Below are 24,913 nucleotides of genomic sequence, written 5' to 3'. Positions count from 1 at the left end.
GACAGGTTGAGCTTTATTAATCATACTCATGAATGGGAAGTTGGTTGAAATGTTTCACGACACAGATGTAAGACATTGAGTCACAATAATCAGAATTGTTCCCCATTTAACTTCCTTGTAACAACATGTATGACTAACAAATCAGTAGTTTAGTAGAGATGCAGAAATAATGAATATTACATAGACTGTCTATGGATTTGTAAGTCAGACAAGGCAAATATCTTGCCAATGTCGAGACAAAAGGGGAATTCCTTCATTACAATGACTCCATAGACAAGTGGATGGGGGAACAGGTTTCAGAATAGCCTCCACAATCACATTGTGTTAGGTTACATGTACTGCCCTAAAAGCAAACAGAAACAGGATTGTATTCCTGCCATTTGACCAAAAACAGAGTTATCCTTTGAACCAACTAGGGGGCCGAGGTGAGATGTTTTAGGCAACAAGAGTTTTACATTACACTCTGAAACGTGTGCTACTTTCAGCACCAGGTGTTACCGTCCGTAGTTAAAGCACATGACATAACTGCATATGCAATAATCTCCCAATGGATTCAACTTCACACACAGAACAGGAATGAATCCACTGAATCAATCCATGGGTCCCCGGAGTGGTGCAGCGGTCTAAGGCACTGAATCAATCCATGGGTCCCCGGAGTGGTGCAGCGGTCTAAGGCACTGAATCAATCCATGGGTCCCCGGAGTGGTGCAGCGGTCTAAGGCACTGAATCTCAGTGCTTGAGGAGTCACTAGATACCCTGGTTCCATTCCAGACAGTATCAACTGGTCCTGATTGGGAGTCCCATAGGGCGCGCACGATTGGCCCAGCGTCGTCCGGGTTTGGCCGGTGTAGGCCTTCATTGTAAATAAGAATTTGTGCTTAATTAACCGACTTGCTTAGTTAAATAAAACGTCAAATGTATCATTTGTTATATATCTAGCTTACTCCATTCCAAGTGTGACAAAATGACAGCTGGGTTGAATTGTAGCGAATATGACCACAGCTAATGAACAGTGGTAGTGGTAGTGAGACCGCTCACTGAAGAAGATCCAGGGGGGACATGATGTAATGTTGCAAAAGCCAACAGTAACTCAGCTAAAAGCTGTGAGCTTCAGCCTAGGCAGTTCTTGCATTATATGATAAGAACAAAAAAGTCAGTCGCAATGAGGTAATCAAAGCTTTAGGAGAGCCAAGTGGAAGAGATGTGATGCAGAGAGTTAGTAGTCTTTAAAGTAAACCAGAGATACTGGGGAAAGTAAGATCTAGCCACAAAATCAAAACCTAGCCATCTTTGTACTGTATCAATCTATTTCTTGAATGTTTTTTCCAAGGCTGTCAAGGTGCCAATAAAATCCCAAGTGATTTATCAAATCAGCTAAATATTTCCCTAAAATATCGATAAGATTGTTACTGAAACACTTACGTACATGACCCCATCCAAAACCAACAATCCTCATTCTATCCAAGGAAGATGCACACAAGACAAAATCCCCACTAACGTGATTTAGCTCTATGCTTCCTCATTCATTCCACTCCCAACCCACACAAAAACATTTAAAAAAAAGACCAATCACTAAAGATAAAAAGCTATAATATAAATTCACTCTTAAGTAACAAGGATCTTAAGCCATATAGCTTTCCAAGATGTTATATTACAATAGATGTTCAAAAGTTTGATACTTTTTTTGTATTTCTATTTACAAATTTCACAGTGATCTTGGTACATTCTGCTGAATAACCAATAACAGGAATTTCTGCCATACCATTCCTCTTTCTATATATAGACAATACCTTGACACAAACAAACAAGGATGCTTCCTGACGTCAAACACCGATTGCTGCAAACATTGACAGCTGCAACGCAGAGGGACAGTCTCTAAAATACCAAGGCTGCGTTGGTGTTAGCATTGGGTGGAGGGAGGTTCAACCATTGTTAGAGCCATCATAGGAAAGTGTGCAAGTACACTATTTTAAGAGAAGAATGGGAGACGCAACCAAAGGCGTGAAGGGGTCGGCTATGAAGGGAACCGGAGATGGCCGATCGAGGGTTCAAGTGAAAAGATCACTCCTGTCTTTGGGGTATGCAGCCTTCCATCTCCAGCACCTCGGGCCAGCCCTCGTACTTGTTGGTGTCGGCGTTGTTCTTTATGTGCTGTAGAGACAGAGACAGAGGTTTTTGGATTAGACCCAATGTCAGCATCCCAAATGGCAGCCTATTCCCTATATAGTGCAAGTGTTTTGTGCACTACAAGGGAATAGGACACCATTTGGGAAGCACATTGCATGGCCCCTCTTGTCTGATAAGGCTGTGTGTGTACCGGCACAGCGATCACAAACAATGTCCCAAGAACACATAAGGGAGGATGGAAAGTCAATATTGAAGGACTGCCTGTTCACTCTGGGACAACATGTTCAAGGGTCAGATGGAAATGTCAAAAGACAGTATTCTCAAAATTGTCTTCTCTGGTATGGAGCGGCTGTGTTTTACATATCTTATAGAGCAAGTTTTTAGTTTACAAACAAACGTCACGTTCGAGTGCATTCTCGCGTCAAAGTGCCCTGCTGCAGGACAGTTATACGCTGATGTCGGGACCTTGACAAACTGACCATGAACACCAGACTGATGACCATGAACACCAGACTGATGACCATGAACACCAGACTGATGACCATGAACACCAGACTGATGACCATGAACACCAGACTGATGACCATGAACACCAGACTGATGACCATGAACACCAGACTGATGACCATGAACACCAGACTGATAACCATGAACACCAGACTGATGTCTATAGCTATGCTCAACAAGTAGATGATTGTTCTGGCTTCATCTCGCTCCATTTGGGATATTTCACCTTGCCTCTCTAGGTAATCAACCCTCCGATGACATCTGCGACGTTGTAGACCAGGGGTGTTCAACTCTTACTCTACAAGGTCCGGAGTTGGTTCTGGTTCTGTTCTACCTGATAATTAATTGCACACACACACACTGTGTCACGAGTCTAAATCAGTCCCTGATTAGAGGGAAACAATGAACAAAACGCAGTGGGACTGGCTTGGAGGTCCAGAGTTGAGTGTGAGGGTTGTTGATGAGGACATCCAGGTGCAGTTTTACAAGCTATTGTATCGACTCCAATATAAAACATGCCCATTTCTGAAGCAGAACAGCGCGCGCACAACTCTTTATGACAGGGCTGGGAAATGAATCTGTATCATGATAAATGGTGTGTTCTAGGTACTATATTTCTATAGACAAAGTTCTCTCAGTTGTGCTTCACTGAAGCCATGATATTTCAACGGGGAGAGGTGAAAAAGTCCCGTTGTGAACAGACCAGAAAGAAAAAATGTGAACAAACCAGGTTAAGGAGGATAAAGATTTTTTTTTTTTTAAGGGGGGGGGGGGGTTGAAGTTACCTGCTCAAAGGGACTCTTGGTCTTGATCCCTTTGCCTCCCACAAAGATCCAGTTGTCCCTGAAACCTAATGTGCTGATGCTGGAACTTCCAAGTTCACCAATCATCTTCTTGGACTCGTCGTTCAGCCTGTGGACCACAAAGCAGGGTCGTAATTCATTTGTGCACACCGTAGCAAAATGTTTCAACACAAAAATAAAACGTTTCTTATTGGACAAGTTCAGGTAGTCCCTCACCGTTTCTGTCCATTTGCTAGTGAATACACAGCTAGAATGTCATTGAGACTAGACACTTAAATATCTCTACCTACCACTCTTTCCTTTACTTGAACCTTTGCTCTTGGTCACCATTGTTATACATCAGTAATTGGTGACTCCTTTAATATCAGCAGTTAGGGAGAAATTCATTTCCATTTCCCCCGCAGTCAGTTAACAGATTTATTTATGTGATAGTCATTTGTCAATTCTACAAGGGTTCAATTCAGTCCCTGGAGGAACAAAACAGATTGATCAAGACACTTAACTGAAGTATTTGCCTAAGCTTAAAATTATCATCTAAGAGTTCACGGAGAAGTAAAATGCTGAATGTGTATCTTTTTTTTCAGTTCGGAAAACACCTACTTGGAGGCCGAATCATCAAACGTGGCCATCATCACTACTGTTCCTTCTTCAATAGTCTTCAGGAATGTGATGAGCGTGTTGACATCTGCACACACAACAAATACACAGGTACAAGACTGGTTTGCCTGGTCTGCCTGCCTAGTCAAGAGGCACTCCATGACACGGAAACACGGGAAATCGAAGTGAAACTAAGGCCTCACCTCCCGCCCACATGTCAAAGTAGTCTGTCTTGATGAGGTCCCCTGTCTTTCCTGTGGAGAACAAACAACTTGTTCACGACAAGCTAATGTACGATCACAGGCTAACTCCTATCATGAATAGTGAATTATAGTACATTCAATGACAATGGAAAGTACTGTTTACACTGAGTGTACAAAACATTAAGAACACCTCTTTCCGTGACACTGACCAGGTGAATCCAGGTGAAAGCTATGATCCCTTATTGATGTCACCTGTTAAATCAAATTCAATCAGTGTAGACAGGTCAAATAAGGATTTTTAAGCCTTGAGACATGGATTGTGTATGTTTGCCATTTAGAAGGTGAATTGGCAAGAGAAAAATATTTAAATGCCTTTGAACGGGGTACGATAGTAAGTGCCTTTGAACGGGGTACGATAGTAAGTGCCTTTGAACGGGGTACGATAGTAAGTGCCTTTGAACGGGGTACGATAGTAAGTGCCTTTGAACGGGTTACGATAGTAAGTGCCTTTGAACGGGGTATGAAAGTAAGTGCCTTTGAACGGGGTACGATAGTAAGTGCCTTTGAACGGGGTACGATAGTAAGTGCCTTTGAACGGGGTATGATCGTAAGTGCCTTTGAACGGGGTACGATAGTAAGTGCCAGGCGCAGCGATTTGTGTCAAGAACTGCAACCCTGTTGGGTTTGTCACACCAAGTTTCCGGTGTGTATCAAGAATGGTCCACTACACAAATGACATCAAGCCAACTTGACTCCAATGTGTCCCACAGTTGTCAACATCCCTGTGGAACGCTTTTGACACATTGTAGAGTCCTTGCCCCGTCAAATTGAGGCTGTTCTGAGGGCAAAAAGGGGGTGCAACTCAATATTAGGAATTGTGTTCTTAATGTTTTGTACACTCAGTGTATATGAACAGCGGTATGGACGGGTTAGTATTGAAGTAGTTAACCAAGGCAGGGATGGGCAACTACAGTCCAGGGCCATGTTGTATGCAGGCTTTTGTTTCAGCCCAGCACTAACAGCCATCTAGGCACTCTACACATCCTCGAAGGACTCAAGCTGCCAATCGCTGAACAAAGTAAATGTTTCACACACCAGATGTCATTTTCAATTGTCATATTACTCACAGATGTAGTCATGTAAAACAACCGATTTGACGACAAGGAGAAGTACTGTTTGTCTATGGCATGTAGCAGTGACAAGGCTAGTTTACCGTTAACCAGGGCGATGTTAATTCCTCTGCCCACGTTGTTCTTGACTCCACTCATCAATCTGAAAGGACAAATTAAGCATTATGTGACAGTGAGCCTGCATGTATTTTATTGGGTACTTTGTGGTTAGGTTAGTCCCATCCTCGTCTTTGTTCCCGGTCGTGTTCTTCAACACTGTACTGAGACTTGTCACACCCTGGTCGTATAGCGTCGACACAAAAATAAAATACTTATTCTGAACCAGACTTGATTCCCTTGAAGCAATGCCTGAGGAATCGGATTTCAATAACACGGATGCAGAATGCCACAAGAGTCAACAGTTAATTAAATAGAGGGTTAACAGTCAACAGGTTGCTTCAGGCATGTTTGAATTGAATCCCCATCTCAGTTATGATCTAGTTCATACCGGTCTACGCTAGTCTGTCTAGGAATCTATAAAATAAGAACAGAAATGCATCCTGTAGAACAGACATGGATAATTGTGTTGTAGAACATCCTATTGTGTCAGCTTTGCACTCTAGATTTCTACCTGGCAATAGATGTTTACCTTTTAGTCATTTAGCAGACGCTCTTATCCACAGCTACTTACAGTTGCACATTCATCTTAAGATAGCTAGGTGACACAACCACATAACAGTCATAGTAAGTGCTGTAAATTCTTTCAAAATAAAAAGTAGTTATCATTAGTCAGTGCTAGAAGGAAAAGTCAAGCGCAAGGTTCTTTTTTTGCGCAGAGGGGAATAAAACATGTCTTATTTAAAATACTTGTTTCTAATTAGGCCCCTGTGTATCGGTTGAGAGGGGGTGGGCCGTTGGTTGTACTGTTAATATAGGTTGAGAGGGGGTGGGCCGTTGGTTGTACTGTTAATATCGGTTGAGAGGGGTGGGCCGTTGGTTGTACTGTTAATATCGGTTGAGAGGGGGTGGGCCGTTGGTTGTACTGTTAATATAGGTTGAGAGGGGTGGGCCGTTGGTTGTACTGTTAATATAGGTTGAGAGGGGGTGGGCCGTTGGTTGTACTGTTAATATTGGTTGAGAGGGGGTGGGCCGTTGGTTGTACTGTTAATATAGGTTGAGAGAGGGTGGGCCGTTGGTTGTACTGTTAATATAGGTTGAGAGGGGGTGGGCCGTTGGTTGTACTGTTAATATCGGTTGAGAGGGATGTGGGTCTTTGGTTGTACTGTTATTATAGGTTGAGAGGGATGTGGGTCTTTGGTTGTACTGTTATTATAGGTTGAGAGGGATGTGGGTCTTTGGTTGTACTGTTATTATAGGTTGAGAGGGATGTGGGTCTTTGGTTGTACTGTTAATATAGGTTGAGAGGGGGTGGGCCGTTGGTTGTACTGTTAATATCGGTTGAGAGGGATGTGGGTCTTTGGTTGTACTGTTATTATAGGTTGAGAGGGATGTGGGTCTTTGGTTGTACTGTTATTATAGGTTGAGAGGGATGTGGGTCTTTGGTTGTACTGTTATTATAGGTTGAGAGGGATGTGGGTCTTTGGTTGTACTGTTAATATAGGTTGAGAGGGGGTGGGCCGTTGGTTGTACTGTTAATATTGGTTGAGAGGGGGTGGGCCGTTGGTTGTACTGTTAATATAGGTTGAGAGAGGGTGGGCCGTTGGTTGTACTGTTAATATAGGTTGAGAGGGGGTGGGCCGTTGGTTGTACTGTTAATATCGGTTGAGAGGGATGTGGGTCTTTGGTTGTACTGTTATTATAGGTTGAGAGGGATGTGGGTCTTTGGTTGTACTGTTATTATAGGTTGAGAGGGATGTGGGTCTTTGGTTGTACTGTTATTATAGGTTGAGAGGGATGTGGGTCTTTGGTTGTACTGTTATTATTGGTCCATCATGTCTCTTACATGTTGTCCTCCAGGCAGATTTTGGGACCGACAACACTGGCTGCTCCGCTGGCCATCTTAAAGGAGAAGTGTCCCTCGGGACATGGCTTGGAGAGGCCACACTTGTAGCGTTCCTGTCTGGTAGCTGTGAATGGAATTCCAAACAGAGTATACAATACCAACACACTTTAGCACCCCCCACCCATCAAACACACACAATATCAGCGAACACGTACATATCTAGGCCCTGCAAACAGTCTACCATTACACACACAGCTTGAATCTCTCTCACGCACAATATAACTCACACACCTACAGAACAAACCAGACTATTTACATAGAACTCGACAGCTAAAGAACCAAAACATTCACAATAAAGGCCAGGTGGTAAGTACACAATACACACAGATGAACTACTTAGCTAACACTTAAGCATACATGGTAAGGTGTTTCCATGGTTTGTTAAGAGAAGATCAGCTCTGATTTTCATATACCACGGGGAGGAAAGAAATTGATTGATTGAGGGAATCAGGTTAAAGTGATGCAGCAGGAGTTATTGGAGTATACTTACGGCCTTCCTCTACAGGCATAGACCCTGTTGTGGAGGGACAGAAACAGACAAGTTAGACTCCAGTTCCAGATGTATTTGTGACATTAGCCCGTGAGCTCATGAGTTCCTTATTTAAGAAAGTTAAAACATTGAGCTTTGCACTAAATCTGGCTGTAGCCTGGCTAAAAACATAGTAAGCCTTTTAGCATCACACATCTCCATGTGAAATCAGATGTATCATTTTTTTTTAAACATGCCCTAGCAAATACTCTTCTACTTGCCGGTGCAACCTAAAACATTATCCCAGTTTGATATCCTGCTTGTGTACTCATTCAGATATTAGATCAAAGCACATGGCTAGCTAGTTGGCTAAATCAGGTTCTACCACTTCACAATAGCCTGGAATCACTGGTTATTACTAATAAACTAAATATTTTCAGGGGGTGGATTCTTGTTGTTTGGTTTAGCGTTTGAACAGTCACAGAGATTATATTTGGTTACAAATACAAATTAGGCTACTTTGATGAATACCCTGTAGATCAGAACAAGGAACCGAGCGACAACACTGCCCCCACAGCTACGGAAGGGAATGATACCGAGCGACAACACTGCCCCCACGGCTACGGAAGGGAATGATACCGAGCAACAACACTGCCCCCACGGCTACGGAAGGGAATGATACCGAGCGACAACACTGGCCCCACGGCTACGGAAGGGAATGATACCGAGCGACAACACTGCCCCCACGGCTACGGAAGGGAATGATACCGAGCGACAACACTGCACGGAAGGGAATGATACCGAGCGACAACACTGGCCCCACGGCTACGGAAGGGAATGATACCGAGCGACAACACTGCCCCCACGGCTACGGAAGGGAATGATACCGAGCGACAACACTGGCCCCACGGCTACGGAAGGGAATGATACCGAGCGACAACACTGGCCCCACGGCTACGGAAGGGAATGATACCGAGAGACAACACTGGCCCCACAGCTACGGAAGGGAATGATACCCGAGCGACAACACTGGCCCCACGGCTACGGAAGGGAATGATACCGAGCGACAACACTGGCCCCACGGCTACGGAAGGGAATGATACCGAGCGACAACACTGGCCCCACAGCTACGGAAGGGAATGATACCGAGCGACAACACTGGCCCCACGGCTACGGAAGGGAATGATACCGAGCGACAACACTGGCCCCACAGCTACGGAAGGGATGATACCGGGCCCCACAGCTGAAGGGATGATACCGAGCGACAACACTGGCCCCACGGCTACGGAAGGGAATGATACCGAGAGACAACACTGGCCCCACAGCTACGGAAGGGATGATACCGAGCGACAACACTGGCCCCACGGCTACGGAAGGAATGATACCGAGAGACAACACTGGCCCCACAGCTACGGAAGGGATGATACCGAGCGACAACACTGCCCCCACGGCTGCGGAAGGAATGATACCGAGTGTCTCAATTTCCAGATAGCACAAAAGTACGGCCGAATGCCAGAAAATATCACAAGGAGCCACCCCTTTTGTGACGAAAAACAACATTGCGCTACACAGCTTCCGTCTCTGTAGTGTGTGAATTTAGTTTCAGCCAGAGACTAAGGGATGTCGCATGCAGACACGACAAAGGTTTCTCTGAAGGCCTAAATTTAGAATCCCTGGTGAAGATTATTAATACCATCTATTGAGAGATGTATTCAAAACAATAGCCTTTGAAACTAAGTGATTCCTCCTTGGAATTCCATGCAAGATCAGGCAATAGATTGATATGCACAGTTACAACACTGGAAAACACCTGTAACCAAACTCACCAAACACATTGCCCAGATTGAAGTCCATGTTCATTTCCAGCAGCTGGAAGGCAAGGAAAACTGCCAGGAAAAAGACAGAAACCAATGCAGCCAACTTCAAGATGCCTGAAGGAAATAAGATACATAGACCAAAGAAAGAGAATGAAGAGAGATCAATAGACAGCGGGAGAGAGGAGAGAGGGGGAATGGAACACTATTTCAACACCATGTCTAATGTGTGTGTGTCAGATAAGGTCTCTGATGCCAACAGAGAAATTCATTTGCTTGGTGACCTGAACATTGACTGGTTATCTAGTTGTCCTCTCGAGAGGAAGCTTCTTACTGTGACTAAAGCCTGTAACGTGACCCAGGTTATCACTCAACCAACTAGAGTGTAAACCAATAGTGTTGGATCTGTGACATCCACTTGTATTGATCAGATCTTCACCACTGCTGCAGAGCTTTGCTCCAAAGCATTATCAGTTCCCATTGGCTGTAGTGACCAGAACATTGTGGCAATGACAAGAAAAGCCAGAAGTACCAAAGGCAGGGTCTCAAGCTATTTATAACAGATTTTACTAAATGTTCTCAGGACTCTTGTTTAAGATGAAAAACATTTGTTGGCCTGATGTGTATGAGGAGAAACCAGATGCAGCACTTGGAGTATTTGTAAAATTATTCTTGCAAATTGTTGACAAGCATGTACCTGTTAAGAAACTGAGAACTGTTAGAGCCCCCTGGGTTGATGAACTGAAAAATGGTATGGTTCAAAGAAATGAAAAAAAAAAAAAAGAAACAATTCAGGCTGCTCAGCTGATTGGTTGACATACTGTCAATTGAGACATTTTTTTATTTTTTATAATAACAAGAATATTACTAACAACAAGATAATTTACATTAAAAAAATCTATGGGAAAATACTTTGGATCACCTTAAGTTATATTATGGACAGAAAACCCAATTAAATCTACATCGTTCATCGATGTTGATGGGCCATTTTAGCAAAACCTTTTGATATAGCAAAATCATTTCAATGACAATTTCACCGGTAAAGAGGACAAACATTAGTTAGTTAAAACATTGAACCACCATATGTGCATTGAAGATCTAATAATGAAAGAGTAGGAATGCCGTTTTGAATTTGGTCAAGTTAGTGTGGAATAGGTGGAAAAACAGTTACCATCCATCAATGATAAGCCACCAAATATAGACAACCTAGATGGGAAACTACTGAGAATGTTAAGACTGTATTGCCACCCCAAGTTACCATGTCTTTAACCCGGATTGTATCCACAGGTGTGGAAGAAAGCTAAAGTAATTCCACTACCTACAAATAGTAAAGCACCCTTTGCTGGCTCTAACATCCACCCAGTCAGTGTGCTGCCTGTTTTCAGTAAACTGATGGAGAACTGCGTTTGAACAAATGCAATGCTATTTTATAATGACTTTCAGCATGCATATAGGGAAAGGCACTCAACTTGTACTGCACTGACTCATGACTGGCTAAAATAAATTGATTAGATCATAGTTGGAGCTGTATTGTTAGGTTTCAGTGAAGCCTTGTGTTATTGGTCATCATTTCTTATTGAAAAAACCTCACTTGGAATGGCTTTACGTCCCCTGCAATCACACGGTTGGAGAGTTAATTACCCAACAGAACCCAAAGTGTTCTTCAATGGAAGCTTCTCTAACATCAGATACGTACAGTAGTTCCCCTCAGGACAGTTTCCTTGGGCCGTTACTCTTCTCTATTTTTACAAATGATTTGCCACTTGTCTTACAAGAAGTTAGAATTACTACGTATGCTGATTGCACACATCACCATCTACAGCCAATGAGCTCACAGAGTCTCTTAGCAAGGATTTACAGTCAGTGTCAGAATGGGAAATTACAATAATCTGGTGATAAATTCATCCGAAACCAAAAAGCATTATATTTGGTTCAAAGCATTCTCTTAGACCTTAACTGGAGATGGTTGTGAACATTTGTAGAGAAATCCTGCAAGAAGCCTTCACCGTGGGCTGCCCCTTTAAGAGCACAGCAGCAGTCAGGAGGGAGATAATAATGATGGCTCTTCCGGCTCTGTATGGAGGCTCTCGGTCGGCGTGGCAGTTTTGACGGTGTGTTTAACTCCTGGCAGAAGTCCTGTTTATTTTCAGCGTGATTAGTTTGTAAAGTGTTGAAGTTGATCGCTGGTGTTAACGCTCTAGGTCGTGTTTGGAATCTTTGGGGGCCGCTCCTGTCATTGATTGAATGGATTAGTAGCAACAGTGTTGCGAAGCTTTGACAAACATACCACCAGGTGTATCAGACTGACAGACAAGCCTGAAGTCAACAGCTAAACCCCCCTCTCTCACTAATTGTCCCTCCATCGCTCCAGTAAACATACCACCAGGTGTATCAGACTGACAGACAAGCCTGAAGTCAACAGCTAAACCCCCCTCACTAATTGTCCCTCCATCGCTCCAGTAAACATACCACCAGGTGTATCAGACTGACAGACAAGCCTGAAGTCAACAGCTAAACCCCCCTCTCTCACTAATTGTCCCTCTATCGCTCCAGCAAACATACTTTCCCCACTGCGCTTCCCTTTGATGTTCAGTGTCGCTGGACTATTATTGCCCTGCCGGATGTATTTGGGTTGACATTTTAGTTCATTTATTATTTCACCTTTATTTAACCAGGTAAGCTAGTTGAGAACAAGTTCTCATTTACAACTGCGACCTGGCCAAGATAAAGCAAAGCAGTGCAACAAAGAACAGAGTTACACATGGAATAAACAAGCGTACAGTCAATAACACAATAGAAAAAAAGAAAGTCTATATACAGTGTGTGCAAATGGCGAGGAGGTAAGGCAATAAATAGCCCATAGTAGCGAAGTAATTACAATTTAGCAGATTAACACTGGAGTGATAAATGAGCAGATGATGATGTGCAAGTAGAGGTACTGGTGTGCAAAAGAGCAGAAAAGTAAATAAAAACAATATGGGGATGAGGTAGGTAGATTGGGTGGGCTATTTACAGATGGACTATGTACAGCTGCAGCGATCGGTTAGCTGATGTATAAAGTTAGTGAGGGAAATAAGTCTTCAGCGATTTTTGCAATTCGTTCCAGTCACTGGCAGCAGAGAACTGGAAGGAAAGGCGGCCAAAGGAGGTGTTGGCTTTGGGGATGACCAGTGAGATATACCTGCTGGAGCGTGTGCTACGGGTGGGTGTTGTTATCGTGACCAGTGAGCTGAGTAAAGGCGGAGCTTTACCTAGCATAGACTTATAGATGACCTGGAGCCAGTGGATCTGGCGACGAATATGTAGCGAGGGCCAGCCGACTATAGAGCATACAGGTCATAGTGGTGGGTGGTATAAGGTGATTTGGTAACAAAACGGATGGCACTGTGATAGACTGCATCCGGTTTGCTGAGTAGAGTATTGGAAGCTATTTTGTAGATGACATCACCGAAGTCGAGGATCGGTAGGATAGTCAGTTTTTACTAGGGTAAGTTTGGCGGCGTGAGTGAAGGAGGCTTTGTTGCAAATTAGAAAGCCGATTCTAGATTTGATTTTGGATTGGAGATGTTTAATATGAGTCTGGAAAGAGAGTTTACAGTCTAGCCAGACACCTAGGTATTTGTAGTTGTCCACATATTCTAAGTCAGAACCGTCCAGAGTAGTGATGCTAGTCGGGCGGGCGGGTGAGGACAGCAAACGGTTGAAAAGCATGCATTTGGTTATACTAGCGTTTAAGAGCAGTTGGAGGCCATGGAAGGAGTGTTGTATGGCATTGAACAACAACAACCTGCCCGCTTGACCCTATCCCCTCCTCTCTTCTCCAGACCTTCTCCCTTACCTCACCTCGCTCATCAACCGCTCATCGGCTGCCTTCGATACTGTGAACCATCAGATCCTCCTCTCCACCCTCTCCGAGTTGGGCATCTCCGGCGCGGCCCACGCTTGGATTGCGTCCTACCTGACAGGTCGCTCCTACCAGGTGGCGTGGCGAGAATCCGTCTCCTCACCACGTGCTCTCACCACTGGTGTCCCCCAGGGCTCTGTTCTAGGCCCTCTCCTATTCTCGCTATACACCAAGTCACTTGGCTCTGTCATAACCTCACATGGTCTCTCCTATCATTGCTATGCAGACGACACACAATTAATCTTCTCCTTTCCCCCTTCTGACGACCAGGTGGCGAATCGCATCTCTGCATGTCTGGCAGACATATCAGTGTGGATGACGGATCATCACCTCAAGCTGAACCTCGGCAAGACGGAGCTGCTCTTCCTCCCGGGAAGGACTGCCCGTTCCATGATCTCGCCATCACGGTTGACAACTCCATTGTGTCCTCGTCCCAGAGCGCTAAGAACCTTGGCGTGATCCTGGACAACACCCTGTCGTTCTCAAATAACATCAAGGCGGTGGCCCGTTCCTGTAGGTTCATGCTCTACAACATCCGCAGAGTACGACCCTGCCTCACACAGGAAGCGGCGCAGGTCCTAATCCAGGCACTTGTCATCTCCCGTCTGGATTACTGCAACTCGCTGTTGGCTGGGCTCCCTGCCTGTGCCATTAAACCCCTACAACTCATCCAGAACGCCGCAGCCCGTCTGGTGTTCAACCTTCCCAAGTTCTCTCACGTCACCCCGCTCCTCCGCTCTCTCCACTGGCTTCCAGTTGAAGCTCGCATCCGCTACAAGACCATGGTGCTTGCCTACGGAGCTGTGAGGGGAACGGCACCTCAGTACCTCCAGGCTCTGATCAGGCCCTACACCCAAACAAGGGCACTGCGTTCATCCACCTCTGGCCTGCTCGCCTCCCTACCACTGAGGAAATACAGTTCCCGCTCAGCCCAGTCAAAACTGTTCGCTGCTCTGGCCCCCCAATGGTGGAACAAACTCCCTCACGACGCCAGGACAGCGGAGTCAATCACCACCTTCCGGAGACACCTGAAACCCCACCTCTTTAAGGAATACCTAGGATAGGATAAAGTAATCCTTCTCAACCCCCCTCCCCCCTTAAAAGACCTAGATGCACTATTGTAAAGTGGCTGTTCCACTGGATGTCATAAGGTGAAAGCACCAATTTGTAAGTCGCTCTGGATAAGAGCGTCTGCTAAATGACTTAAATGTAATGTAAATGTAATTGAAGCTCATCTGCAGGTTAGTTAACAGTGTCCAAAGAAGGGCCAGATGTATACAGAATGGTGAGGTCAAAGTGAGGTTGTGTAAGAGTTTATTATTGCTTGAACTCTATTGATTTTGTGGGGGACTATTGACATTTAGCAGAGAATATTTTTGGACATTTCAAAGCCTTTGTCTATGAACACACCCCACAAACCCATTTATACATTACATTTACATTTACATTACATTTAAGTAATTTAGCAGACGCTCTTATCCAGAGCGACTTACAAATTGGTGCTTTCACCTTATGACATCCAGTGGAACAGCCACTTTACAATAGTGCATCTAGGTCTTTTAAGGGGGGGAGAAGGATTACTTTATCCTATCCTAGGTATTCCTTAAAGAGGTGGGGTTTCAGGTGTCTCCGGAAGGTGGTGATTGACTCCGCTGTCCTGGCGTCGTGAGGGAGTTTGTTCCACCATTGGGGGCCAGAGCAGCGAACAGTTTTGACTGGGCTGAGCGGAACTGTACTTCCTCAGTGGTAGGGAGGCGAGCAGGCCAGAGGTGGATGAACGCAGTGCCCTTGTTTGGGTGTAGGGCCTGATCAGAGCCTGGAGGTAGTGAGGTGCCGTTCCCCTCACAGCTCCGTAGGCAAGCACCATGGTCTTGTAGCGGATGCGAGCTTCAACTGGAAGCCAGTGGAGAGAGCGGAGGAGCGGGGTGACGTGAGAGAACTTGGGAAGGTTGAACACCAGACGGGCTGCGGCGTTCTGGATGAGTTGTAGGGGTTTAATGGCACAGGCAGGGAGCCCAGCCAACAGCGAGTTGCAGTAATCCAGACGGGAGATGACAAGTGCCTGGATTAGGACCTGCGCCGCTTCCTGTGTGAGGCAGGGTCGTACTCTGCGGATGTTGTAGAGCATGAACCTACAGGAACGGGCCACCGCCTTGATGTTATTTGAGAACGACAGGGTGTTGTCCAGGATCACGCCAAGGTTCTTAGCGCTCTGGGACGAGGACACAATGGAGTTGTCAACCGTGATGGCGAGATCATGGAACGGGCAGTCCTTCCCGGGAGGAAGAGCAGCTCCGTCTTGCCGAGGTTCAGCTTGAGGTGATGATCCGTCATCCACACTGATATGTCTGCCAGACATGCAGAGATGCGATTCGCCACCTGGTCGTCAGAAGGGGGAAAGGAGAAGATTAATTGTGTGTCGTCTGCATAGCAATGATAGGAGAGACCATGTGAGGTTATGACAGAGCCAAGTGACTTGGTGTATAGCGAGAATAGGAGAGGGCCTAGAACAGAGCCCTGGGGGACACCAGTGGTGAGAGCACGTGGTGAGGAGACGGATTCTCGCCACGCCACCTGGTAGGAGCGACCTGTCAGGTAGGACGCAATCCAAGCGTATACCCCCCCTCTCACTCCTTCACTGGGACGTAATACAGAACATTGCAAGTTCTCTAAGGTTTATGACTGGGTTCTTTGTCATCAATTGTTTGTATGAAGTGGCCTTTGAATTGCTCTGCCATTATTCTAGTACGAGGTATTATTGGTGGGGTTACTAGTGCTACTCTCTCCTTTTCTTCTTTTCAGAAGGGTTAATACCTGCCTGGCGCCAGAACAAAATCTTTATCCCTCTCTAACAATACCGCTACACATTGAAGAAGCTCAACTCCTAGGAGTAACATTGGATGGTCAGTTGTCATTGCCAAGTCACCTACAAAGTTTTTGTGAAGATGGTGAGCGGTACAGTATGTATGTTGTGGTGTGTTCTGCGTTTTTGACACAAAGCTCAACTGTACCAGGCTTTGATCTTGTCCCATAATATGGTCAGGTGCAGCAAAGAAAGACCTAGCAAAGCTGCAGCTGGCTGAAAACAAAAGCCTTGCCTTTAACTGCACACACACAACATGATAGTCTTTCATGGTTGAGGAGAAACGGACTACTTCTAGTCTAAGAAAAATGTGTTTTTTTGAAAATGCCTAACCATTTGCATACACTACATACCCCAGACACACCACTATGGGTTTCTTCACGGTACCCAAACCAAAAACACATTTAGTGTGTCGCTCAGTTATGTATAGAATGAAATCGTGGAATGCTCTGCAACCAGAGGTTACTTAAGTTCACATTTAGAAACATATTGTATCACAGCACCTCTCCTCTTTCTGAAGGTCTCATTTAACTGTATTGTACATAAGAATGTATATATGAAGTGTGTAAATAGTATTTTCTGTCTATTGGAGTCTTTCTTCCACACACACCTCTTATTTCTATATTAAAGTAATATCTTATGTTGTTCTTGTCTATTACCGTTCTGTATTTTGTAGTGCATGTTGTGTGGACCCCAGGAAGAGTAGCAGCTATATGAGCAGTAGCTAATGGGGTCCCTAATAAACTAAACAAGTAGGCTATAGGCAAAGCTATGTTGTCCAGTGATTAAGAATATGATTTGTAGACAGAATAGCCAAGATAAACAATTGTCACACACTGACCCAAGTAAATGTGATGAAAGTTATGCTGTCAGAAATACAGGTACCCATTATAGCAAAACCCACCTCCAGCTCTCATGTTGGTCCCAAGAATCTGCAGTGAGTACAACACAATGTATGCCCCTGTTGAAAGACAAAGCAACATGTCAATATTCTCCAGTGTGGAGAGACATACAGAGGGAGAGACAGTGGTTCGACAGTAAGGTTGACTAGCTAGTTAACTTTGGCTGGTTGGGTATGATCTTGTCACACTACTACTTGGACATTAGCCTTTCCTCCTGGGTTTAAAACATGACTCACTTTGGCATCTAACTGAGAACAAGGAAGAGCGGTAGTTCATAATGGGATGGCTAAATAAATATTGCCAGAAATACATACAAAGCTAGAGGGCTATCCTACGAAGAGGCAAATTTGGTCAACCAGTCATACGAATGCGTCTCACCTTTCAGCCAGGTAAAAGTCTTCAGAAGGAAACATGCTCCAGGGAAGGCTAAACTCCCTGCTAACTCCACTAACTCCTGAATGAAATGATTGAGCCACGAGTTGAGGACCAATGAAATTAGATTTACTTCCTCTTGGAAAGATTGCATCATCTTCCTGTTCATTTGAGGAAGACGACTGAAAATATTTGATTAAATGAAAAAAAAAAATATTGATAGGAGTGGGGGGGGGGGGGGGGAGTGCTTGTGCATTAATCAGCACGCCAAAGACGGCATTAACGATAACAAAATAAAAGACAACAATTCTAAAAGCCTATTTAACACCACAGCCTGCTGAATGTGCAAGATAACTTTTCTTTCATTTTGATGGAAAATGTTACACTGTGAAGCTAACTGAAACTAAGGATCCTGGGACTGAACACCTCCTTCTGCAACTGGATCCTGGACTTCCTGACAGGCTGGCCCTCAAGTGGTGAGGGTAGGCAACAACACATCCGCCACGCTGACCGTCAATACTGGGGCCCATTAGGGGTGAGTGCTTAGTGCCCTCCTGTTACTCCCTGTTCAACCACGACTCCAACACAGTCATTAAGTTTGCTGATGACACGATGGTGGTATGCCTGATCGCCCACGACGATGAGAAAGCATTTCGGGAGGTCAGAGACCAGTTGAGAGAAAAGTGGGAAACTGAAGTGTTTAATATACAGCGTAATTCATTTATGTCCGTGCCTGTGAAATATAAAGTGGGGCTTTCGAGACAGAGCCAATTGGAAGAGTTTGTTTTTGAGCAATTTTAAGAGGCTTGTTCTGACAATGTCAATGGGTAGAGCATTAGGACATTCATAAGCATCTTTAAGAGGACTTGATACCTGGCATTGGTGAAAATATGTAACCATTGTCTAAAGTGTCATAATGTTGGGTCCAACACAGCAAAAGTAATAAACAATAAGCAATGTTGAGTGACTGATGGAAGCTGATTAACACACTATGCAGGCGTGTTTAAGGTCAGGAGAGCAGACAATGTTTTTTATTCTTTATTATTCGTTATTTTACCAGGTAAGTTGACTGAGAACACATTCTCATTTACAGCAACGACCTGGGGAATAGTCACAGGGGAGATGAGCCAATTGTAAACTGGGGATTATTAGGTGACCGTGATGGTTTGAGGGCCAGATTGGGAATTTAGCCAGGATACCAGGGTTAACACCTCTACTCTTACAATAATTGCCATGGGAACTTTAATGACTTCAGAGTCAGGACACCCGTTTAACGTCCCATCCGAAAGATGGCACCCTACACAGGGTAGTGTCCCCAATCACTGCCCTGGGGCATTGGGATATTTTTTTTGACCAGAGGAAATAGTGTCTCCTACAGGCCCTCCAACACCACTTCCAGCAGCATCTGGTCTCCCATCCAGGGACTGACCAGGACCAACCCTGCTTTAGCTTCAGAAGCAAGCCAGCGGTGGTATGCTGCTGGCTTAAATGCGAGAAATCCCATTAACGGGCTCTGAGGTACCGTGTGAATTCCATCTTCTTTTTGACTCTGTGCTAATAGCAGCATGCGTGGTCAGGTTATATACAACCTGTCATGTATTCATCTATACTGAGGCTTTTGCATTGGGAGGGGAATGAGAGGTAATGACAGTAAGATGAAGCAGAGATAAGACCTACCTAAGTGATTACTGTCACGATCACCCTTCTCTGCTCCCACCTGTCCTGTCTTGACATCGCCTCTCAAAGTCTTAGTGTCTGTGATTGCTGTGCATTGAGAATCTGATGCTTGGATCAAGGTTGTATTCCGTGGATTAGCATCCTTCAGCCTGTTTCATCTCCAGTCACACATCACAGGGCTTTGGGCTGGAGATTACTGCAAGGGAATGTTGTCGCCCACTTGTCTGGCATGTGGCACATTTTGTTCCTCCCTTATCTGACACAGTTGAAGTTGTCTCTCTTCAAGTGTTAGACAGATTCTACTGCAGGTGAATGACCACAGAGAACCTTCATACATTAATGATTCTTGAACCACAATTCCCACAACCCACTGCGGAAGCTAGACAAGTTGCAAGTGTGTCCTGGATTGTACCTGACGGTAACAAAATGAGTCAAGCTACAGAACAAAAGGTGTGGTTCAGAGACAGCTTGACACTGCTGAAAAACTGCCAAGTAATGTGAACAGGGTAGTATGGTTCTAGGTATTCCCTTTAACTATAGCACATTTCCCTAGACCTATTCCTATGTGTTATACATCTATTCTATCAGACCTGTGGACAACTTCTCAATCAAATGTCAGCAAGAGAAAGAAGCTGATCACGGATTACAGGAAACAGAGGGCCCAGCACATCACCATTCACATCGACAGGGCTGTAGTGGAGCAGGTTGAGAGCTTCAAGTTCCTGTGTCCACTCCACTAAGGATCTATCATGGTCCACACACCAACACAGTGGTGAAGAGGGGACCCTTCAGGAGGCTGAAAAGATTTGGCATGAGTCCTCAGATCCTCAAAAAGTCATACAGCTGCACCGTTGAGAGCATCTTGACTGGTTGCATCACCGCCTGGTATGGCAACTGCTTGGCATCCGACCGCGAGGCCTTACAGAGGGTAGTGCGGACGGCCCAGTACTCCACTGGGGCAGAGCTCCCTGCCATCCAGGACCTCTATACCAGGCGGTGTCAGAGGAAGGCCCTAAACATTTTCAAAGACTCCAGCCAGTCATAGACTGTTCTCTCTGCTACTGTACGGCAAGCAGTACCGATGCACCAAGGCTGGAACCAACAGGACCTGAACAGTTTATAACCCCAAGCCACAGCTAAGTAGTTAACCAAATAGCTACCTGGACCATCTGCATTTACCCTTTTTGCACTGACTGACTCATCACATACGCTGCTGCTATTGTTTATTATCTATCCTATTTTCGAGTCATATGTACATATCTACCTCAGTTATTGTTACTAATTGTGTATTTAGTATTACTTTTCTGTTATTTCTCATTTCTTTCTCTCTGCATTATTGGGAAGGACCACAAGCATTTCACTGTTAGTCTCTCAGGGCACATGTCAAAATCATTCCATTAAGGTCACTAATTAGTAAAGAACTCCCCTCACCTGGTTTTCTAGGCCTTAATTGAAAGGAAAAACCCACAGACACATTCAGGCCAGCTGAATGAAAGCATCCTAGTTTGTACAATTAGTTAGCCAGCAGATCCGAGTAGATTGATCAGCCACGCTCAAGGTCTTAAACGATATCTTAACCGCTATCGATAAGAAACAATACAATACTGGCTTTTGACTCTGTCAATCACCACATCCTCATCAGCAGACTCGATAGCCTTGGTTTCTCAAATGATTGCCTCGCCTGGTTCACCAACTATTTCTCTGATAGAGTTCAGTGTGTCAAATCGGAGGGCCTGTTGTCCGGGCCTCTGGCAGTCTCTATGGGGGTGCCACAGGGTTCAATTCTTGGGCCGACTCTTCTCTGTATACATAAATGAAGTCGCTCTTGTGGCTGGTGAGTCTCTGGTCCACCTCTACACAGACAACACCATTCTGTATCCTTCTGGTCCTTCTTTGGACACTGTGTTAACAACCCTCCAGACAAGCTTCAATGCCATACAACGCTCCTTCCGTGGCCTCCAACTGCTCTTAAATACAAGTAAAACTAAATGCATGCTTTTTAACCGATCGCTGCCTGCACCTGCCCGCCCGTCCAGCATCACTACTCTGGATGGCTCTGACTTAGAATATGTGGACAACTACAAATACCTAGGTGTCTGGCTAGACTGTAAACTCTCCTTCCAGACTCACATCAAACATCTCCAATCCAAAATAATATCTAGAATTGGCTTCCTATTTCACAACAAAGCATCCTTCACTCATGCTGCCAAACATACCCTGGTAAAACTGACCATCCTACCGACTTCAGTGATGTCATTTACAAAATAGCCTCTAATACCCTACTCAATAAATTGTATGCAGTCTATCACAGTGCCATCCGTTTTGTCACCAAAGCCCCATATACTACCCACCACTGCGACCTGTATGCTCTCGTTGGCTGGCCTTCGCTTCATACTCGTCGCCAAACCCACTGGCTCCATGTCATCTACAAGACTCTGCTAGGTAAAGTCCCCCCTTATCTCAGCTCTCTGGTAACCATAGCAGCACACGCTCCAGCATGTATATCTCTCTGGTCACCCCAAAAACCAATTCCTCCTTTGGGCGCCTCTCCTTCCAGTTCTCTGCTGCCAATGACTGGAACAAACTACAAAAATCTCCTTCACTAGCTTTAAGCACCAGCTGTCAGAGCAGCTCACAGATTACTGCACCTGTACATAGCCCATCTATAATCTATAATTTAGCCCAAACAACTACCTCTTCCCCTACTGTATTTATTTATTTTGCTCCTTTGCACCGCATTATTTCTATTTCTACTTTGCACATTCTTCCACTGCATATCTACCATTCCAGTGTTTTACTTGCCATATTGTATTTACTTTGCCACCATGGCCTTTTGCCTTTACCTCCCTTATCTCACCTCATTTGCTCACATTGTATATAGACTTATTTTTCTATTGTATTATTGACTATGTTTGTTTTACTCCCATGTGTAACTCTGTTGTTGTATGTGTCGAACTGCTTTGCTTTATCTTGGCCAGGTCGCAATTGTAAATGAGAACTTGTTCTCAACTTGCCTACCTGGTTAAATAAAGGTTAAATATATATATATATTTTTTTAAAGATTGCTCAGCTGCACTAGGGTTGGAGCCGGCGCGAGATATGGTTCAGAAAACATAGCTGAAAACAGGGATGGGAAATGCCTTGTAGTCCAAATTGTCATACCAAGAAGATTGAATGACTGCTATGTTGTTCTCATGCGAGTTAGCAGGACAGCAGCCATTTTGGAACAAATCGGATTGAGGGTGCTAGCTACGTTTTCTAAACCTTCTCACACTAGCTCCAGTCTTAATCTACACCGGAAGTTATACATTTCAGCTTTAATCTACATAGGAAGCCTGTCCGACCCTGGTACAGTTTAAACAATTGGGGCAGATCTGCTGGCTACACAATTAGTTATGTGTTAGGCTAACAGTAGTCAGCTAACTGTGCAAACTAGACACATACATTTTTCCGAATAAATTATCGTCCCCAAATAAGTAACGCTAAGGTATGGTTCGATTTAGCCATAACTAGTTACAGCGATTCCCAAATTATTTCGATTCCGTTAACAGTAGCTAGCTAGCCAACCCTAGTCAAAATAATTAGATAAACCTGATTGCCCCAACAGCAAATCGATTTAATTGGCAAGAGCTAAAAATATATATTTTTTAAACAGCGAACGTTAGCAAGATAGCTGGCAACTTTACCTGAGAAACGCCACGGTTACAAGCCTTGCCTATACGATGACAGACTCTTCTTCCCTGTTTCAGAAAATCGCTATTTACTCTTGTGGTACTTCAATAATCTCCTAAACATAAAGGACGACCATACATTATTCTTCACCGCCACCTACTGTACTGGAGTGTGAGGCCATTCTATTCATCTTTAAATCATAGCGGTCAAACAAACGTTGAAGGTGCATACTGCTACGTACTGTCCTGAAGTTTGCGATGAATCACGGTCTACCTAGAAAATAAAAAATAAAAAACTAATCAATACCTGCTAAAACCCATCCCATGCCCCCGAATCCATTCAACGATATCTAGAACCTGCTGAAACAATCCACCATTAGAATTATTCAGCATGTCAACATTGAAATAAGAAAATGCTATCTGTACTGTTCCAGGCAAAACCTTCTGAAACCTCAGCAGCACTGATAAACTTTCACTTCTTTGACCCTCTTTCCTACTGAGCAAACTTTTGGCCTCAATCACTCTGCCTCCCTTCACATTTTCTTTAAAATCAACTATGGACATAGATATTGGTGTCCCAGTGATGACTCCCCTTAACCTAGCATAAGCCCCAGGGATATGGCTTTTAAGCTTCATCCCAATAAGCTTTTCCATTTGCAGAATCTTCCCTTTCTGAGCCTGGCTACCACAAAATATTAGCAATTTACCTTTCCAATGAACCAGGATAGTTTGACTTCACCTATCTCTTTCTCCAAGGCATTGGTTAGTCAGATAGGGTGTAAATGAGGCCCTGTGGTCTCATCAAACACCATCACCACTTTCCACTCTGACACATTATGACTCTTGCTTCCAACCTTGGCCATCTTTATGCTTTCTTTCCTAGACGCTCCACTGCTTTCTGTATCATGATCTCTCTTCTTCCTGTGTGTCAATTGACCTTTTCTCAATTTCCTCCTTTTCATCCACACTACTCGCTGCCATTTACAACCTGAACACGGCCACCTGTTCCTCTTATCTAGCTCTGTGTTTCCACATACTGTTCTACAGTGTGAGTTGTATATCCGCGGGAAGCCCCTGATAAATCAAAATAAAAAGTAATAGTATATTTTTATTTTACAAAATGAGTGAACTAGGCCTTTATTACTCCTGCATTAGCAGAGAAAAATACTCCTCAGTTAATGTCCTGCAAATAGAGCAACAAAGCTCATATGTGTGTAAATTGTAATCTGTTGGTGTCACTGAATAGGCTGATACCCAATTTCATGGACCCAAGATCCATAGGTAAGGTTGTACATTGCAATATGAATGCCCAATACATACAATAGGCTGAATAGTGAGGGGATTTCCGACATTTAAAGTTCTGTAATAAAAGCTAAGACGCTAGTATTTGTGTAAACTCTTTAAGCAATGTAATCTGTAGTTGTCACTCATTAGGCTGATACCCCATTTCATGGACCCAAGATCCATAAGTAAGGCTGTACATTGCAATTTAAGTATGCCTCCAATGCAATTCTGAAGTTTATATACATCCACAGTGCGATTTCAACTGAATTGTATGTTTTGTGTTAAATTGTCTTTTGTTAAATGTATATACCAACATTATAAAACATCCTTGTTTACCATTATTTAGTCCAATTGTGGCATAATTAAACTATTTTCATTGTGGAATCAGTTTCAATGGGGGACTTTTATTTTGAAAGCAAACAGCCAATTTCACTTTTGTTGCTAGTGCTGTTGTTCATGACACACACTCGAAGTCACATCAGCTCTAAAGGAGGGGCAAAGCATAGACACAAGACTGTGGCAAAGACCCTTCGGGAGAGGATATGCTGCACAGCGCCCTCTTGTGTGGGGAGAGTAGTTGAATGAAA

General features: G+C 44.2%; 1 protein-coding gene across 3 annotated transcripts; it reads right to left on the bottom strand.

Annotated features, from left to right (window-relative positions):
* On the bottom strand, positions 1–23,163 carry LOC115132915 (protein FAM3C-like). 3 transcript variants are annotated; one of them, XM_029665634.2, is made up of 10 exons: positions 23,058–23,163; positions 17,325–17,381; positions 9,666–9,770; positions 7,861–7,884; positions 7,311–7,434; positions 5,452–5,510; positions 4,239–4,289; positions 4,039–4,123; positions 3,421–3,547; positions 1–2,152 (listed from the first exon to the last, which is right to left on the bottom strand). In XM_029665634.2, exons 2-10 carry the CDS (start codon positions 17,335–17,337, stop codon positions 2,063–2,065), a joined length of 678 nt encoding a protein of 225 aa, XP_029521494.1. In that variant the 5' UTR covers positions 17,338–17,381; positions 23,058–23,163; the 3' UTR covers positions 1–2,062. The 3 variants fall into 3 exon arrangements, with proteins under 3 accessions (XP_029521494.1, XP_029521493.1, XP_064877579.1); XM_029665633.2 differs by lacking the exon at positions 23,058–23,163 and adding an exon at positions 17,701–17,866; XM_065021507.1 differs by lacking the exons at positions 17,325–17,381; positions 23,058–23,163 and adding an exon at positions 13,492–13,584.
* Positions 23,164–24,913: the final 1,750 nt, after the last annotated feature.

The sequence above is a fragment of the Oncorhynchus nerka genome, linkage group LG8 (genome assembly GCF_034236695.1).
Source record: "Oncorhynchus nerka isolate Pitt River linkage group LG8, Oner_Uvic_2.0, whole genome shotgun sequence".
NCBI lineage: Eukaryota > Metazoa > Chordata > Actinopteri > Salmoniformes > Salmonidae > Oncorhynchus > Oncorhynchus nerka.
Note: the sequence above shows the minus strand (reverse complement) of the source record. Positions and strands in the feature narration are given on the sequence as shown.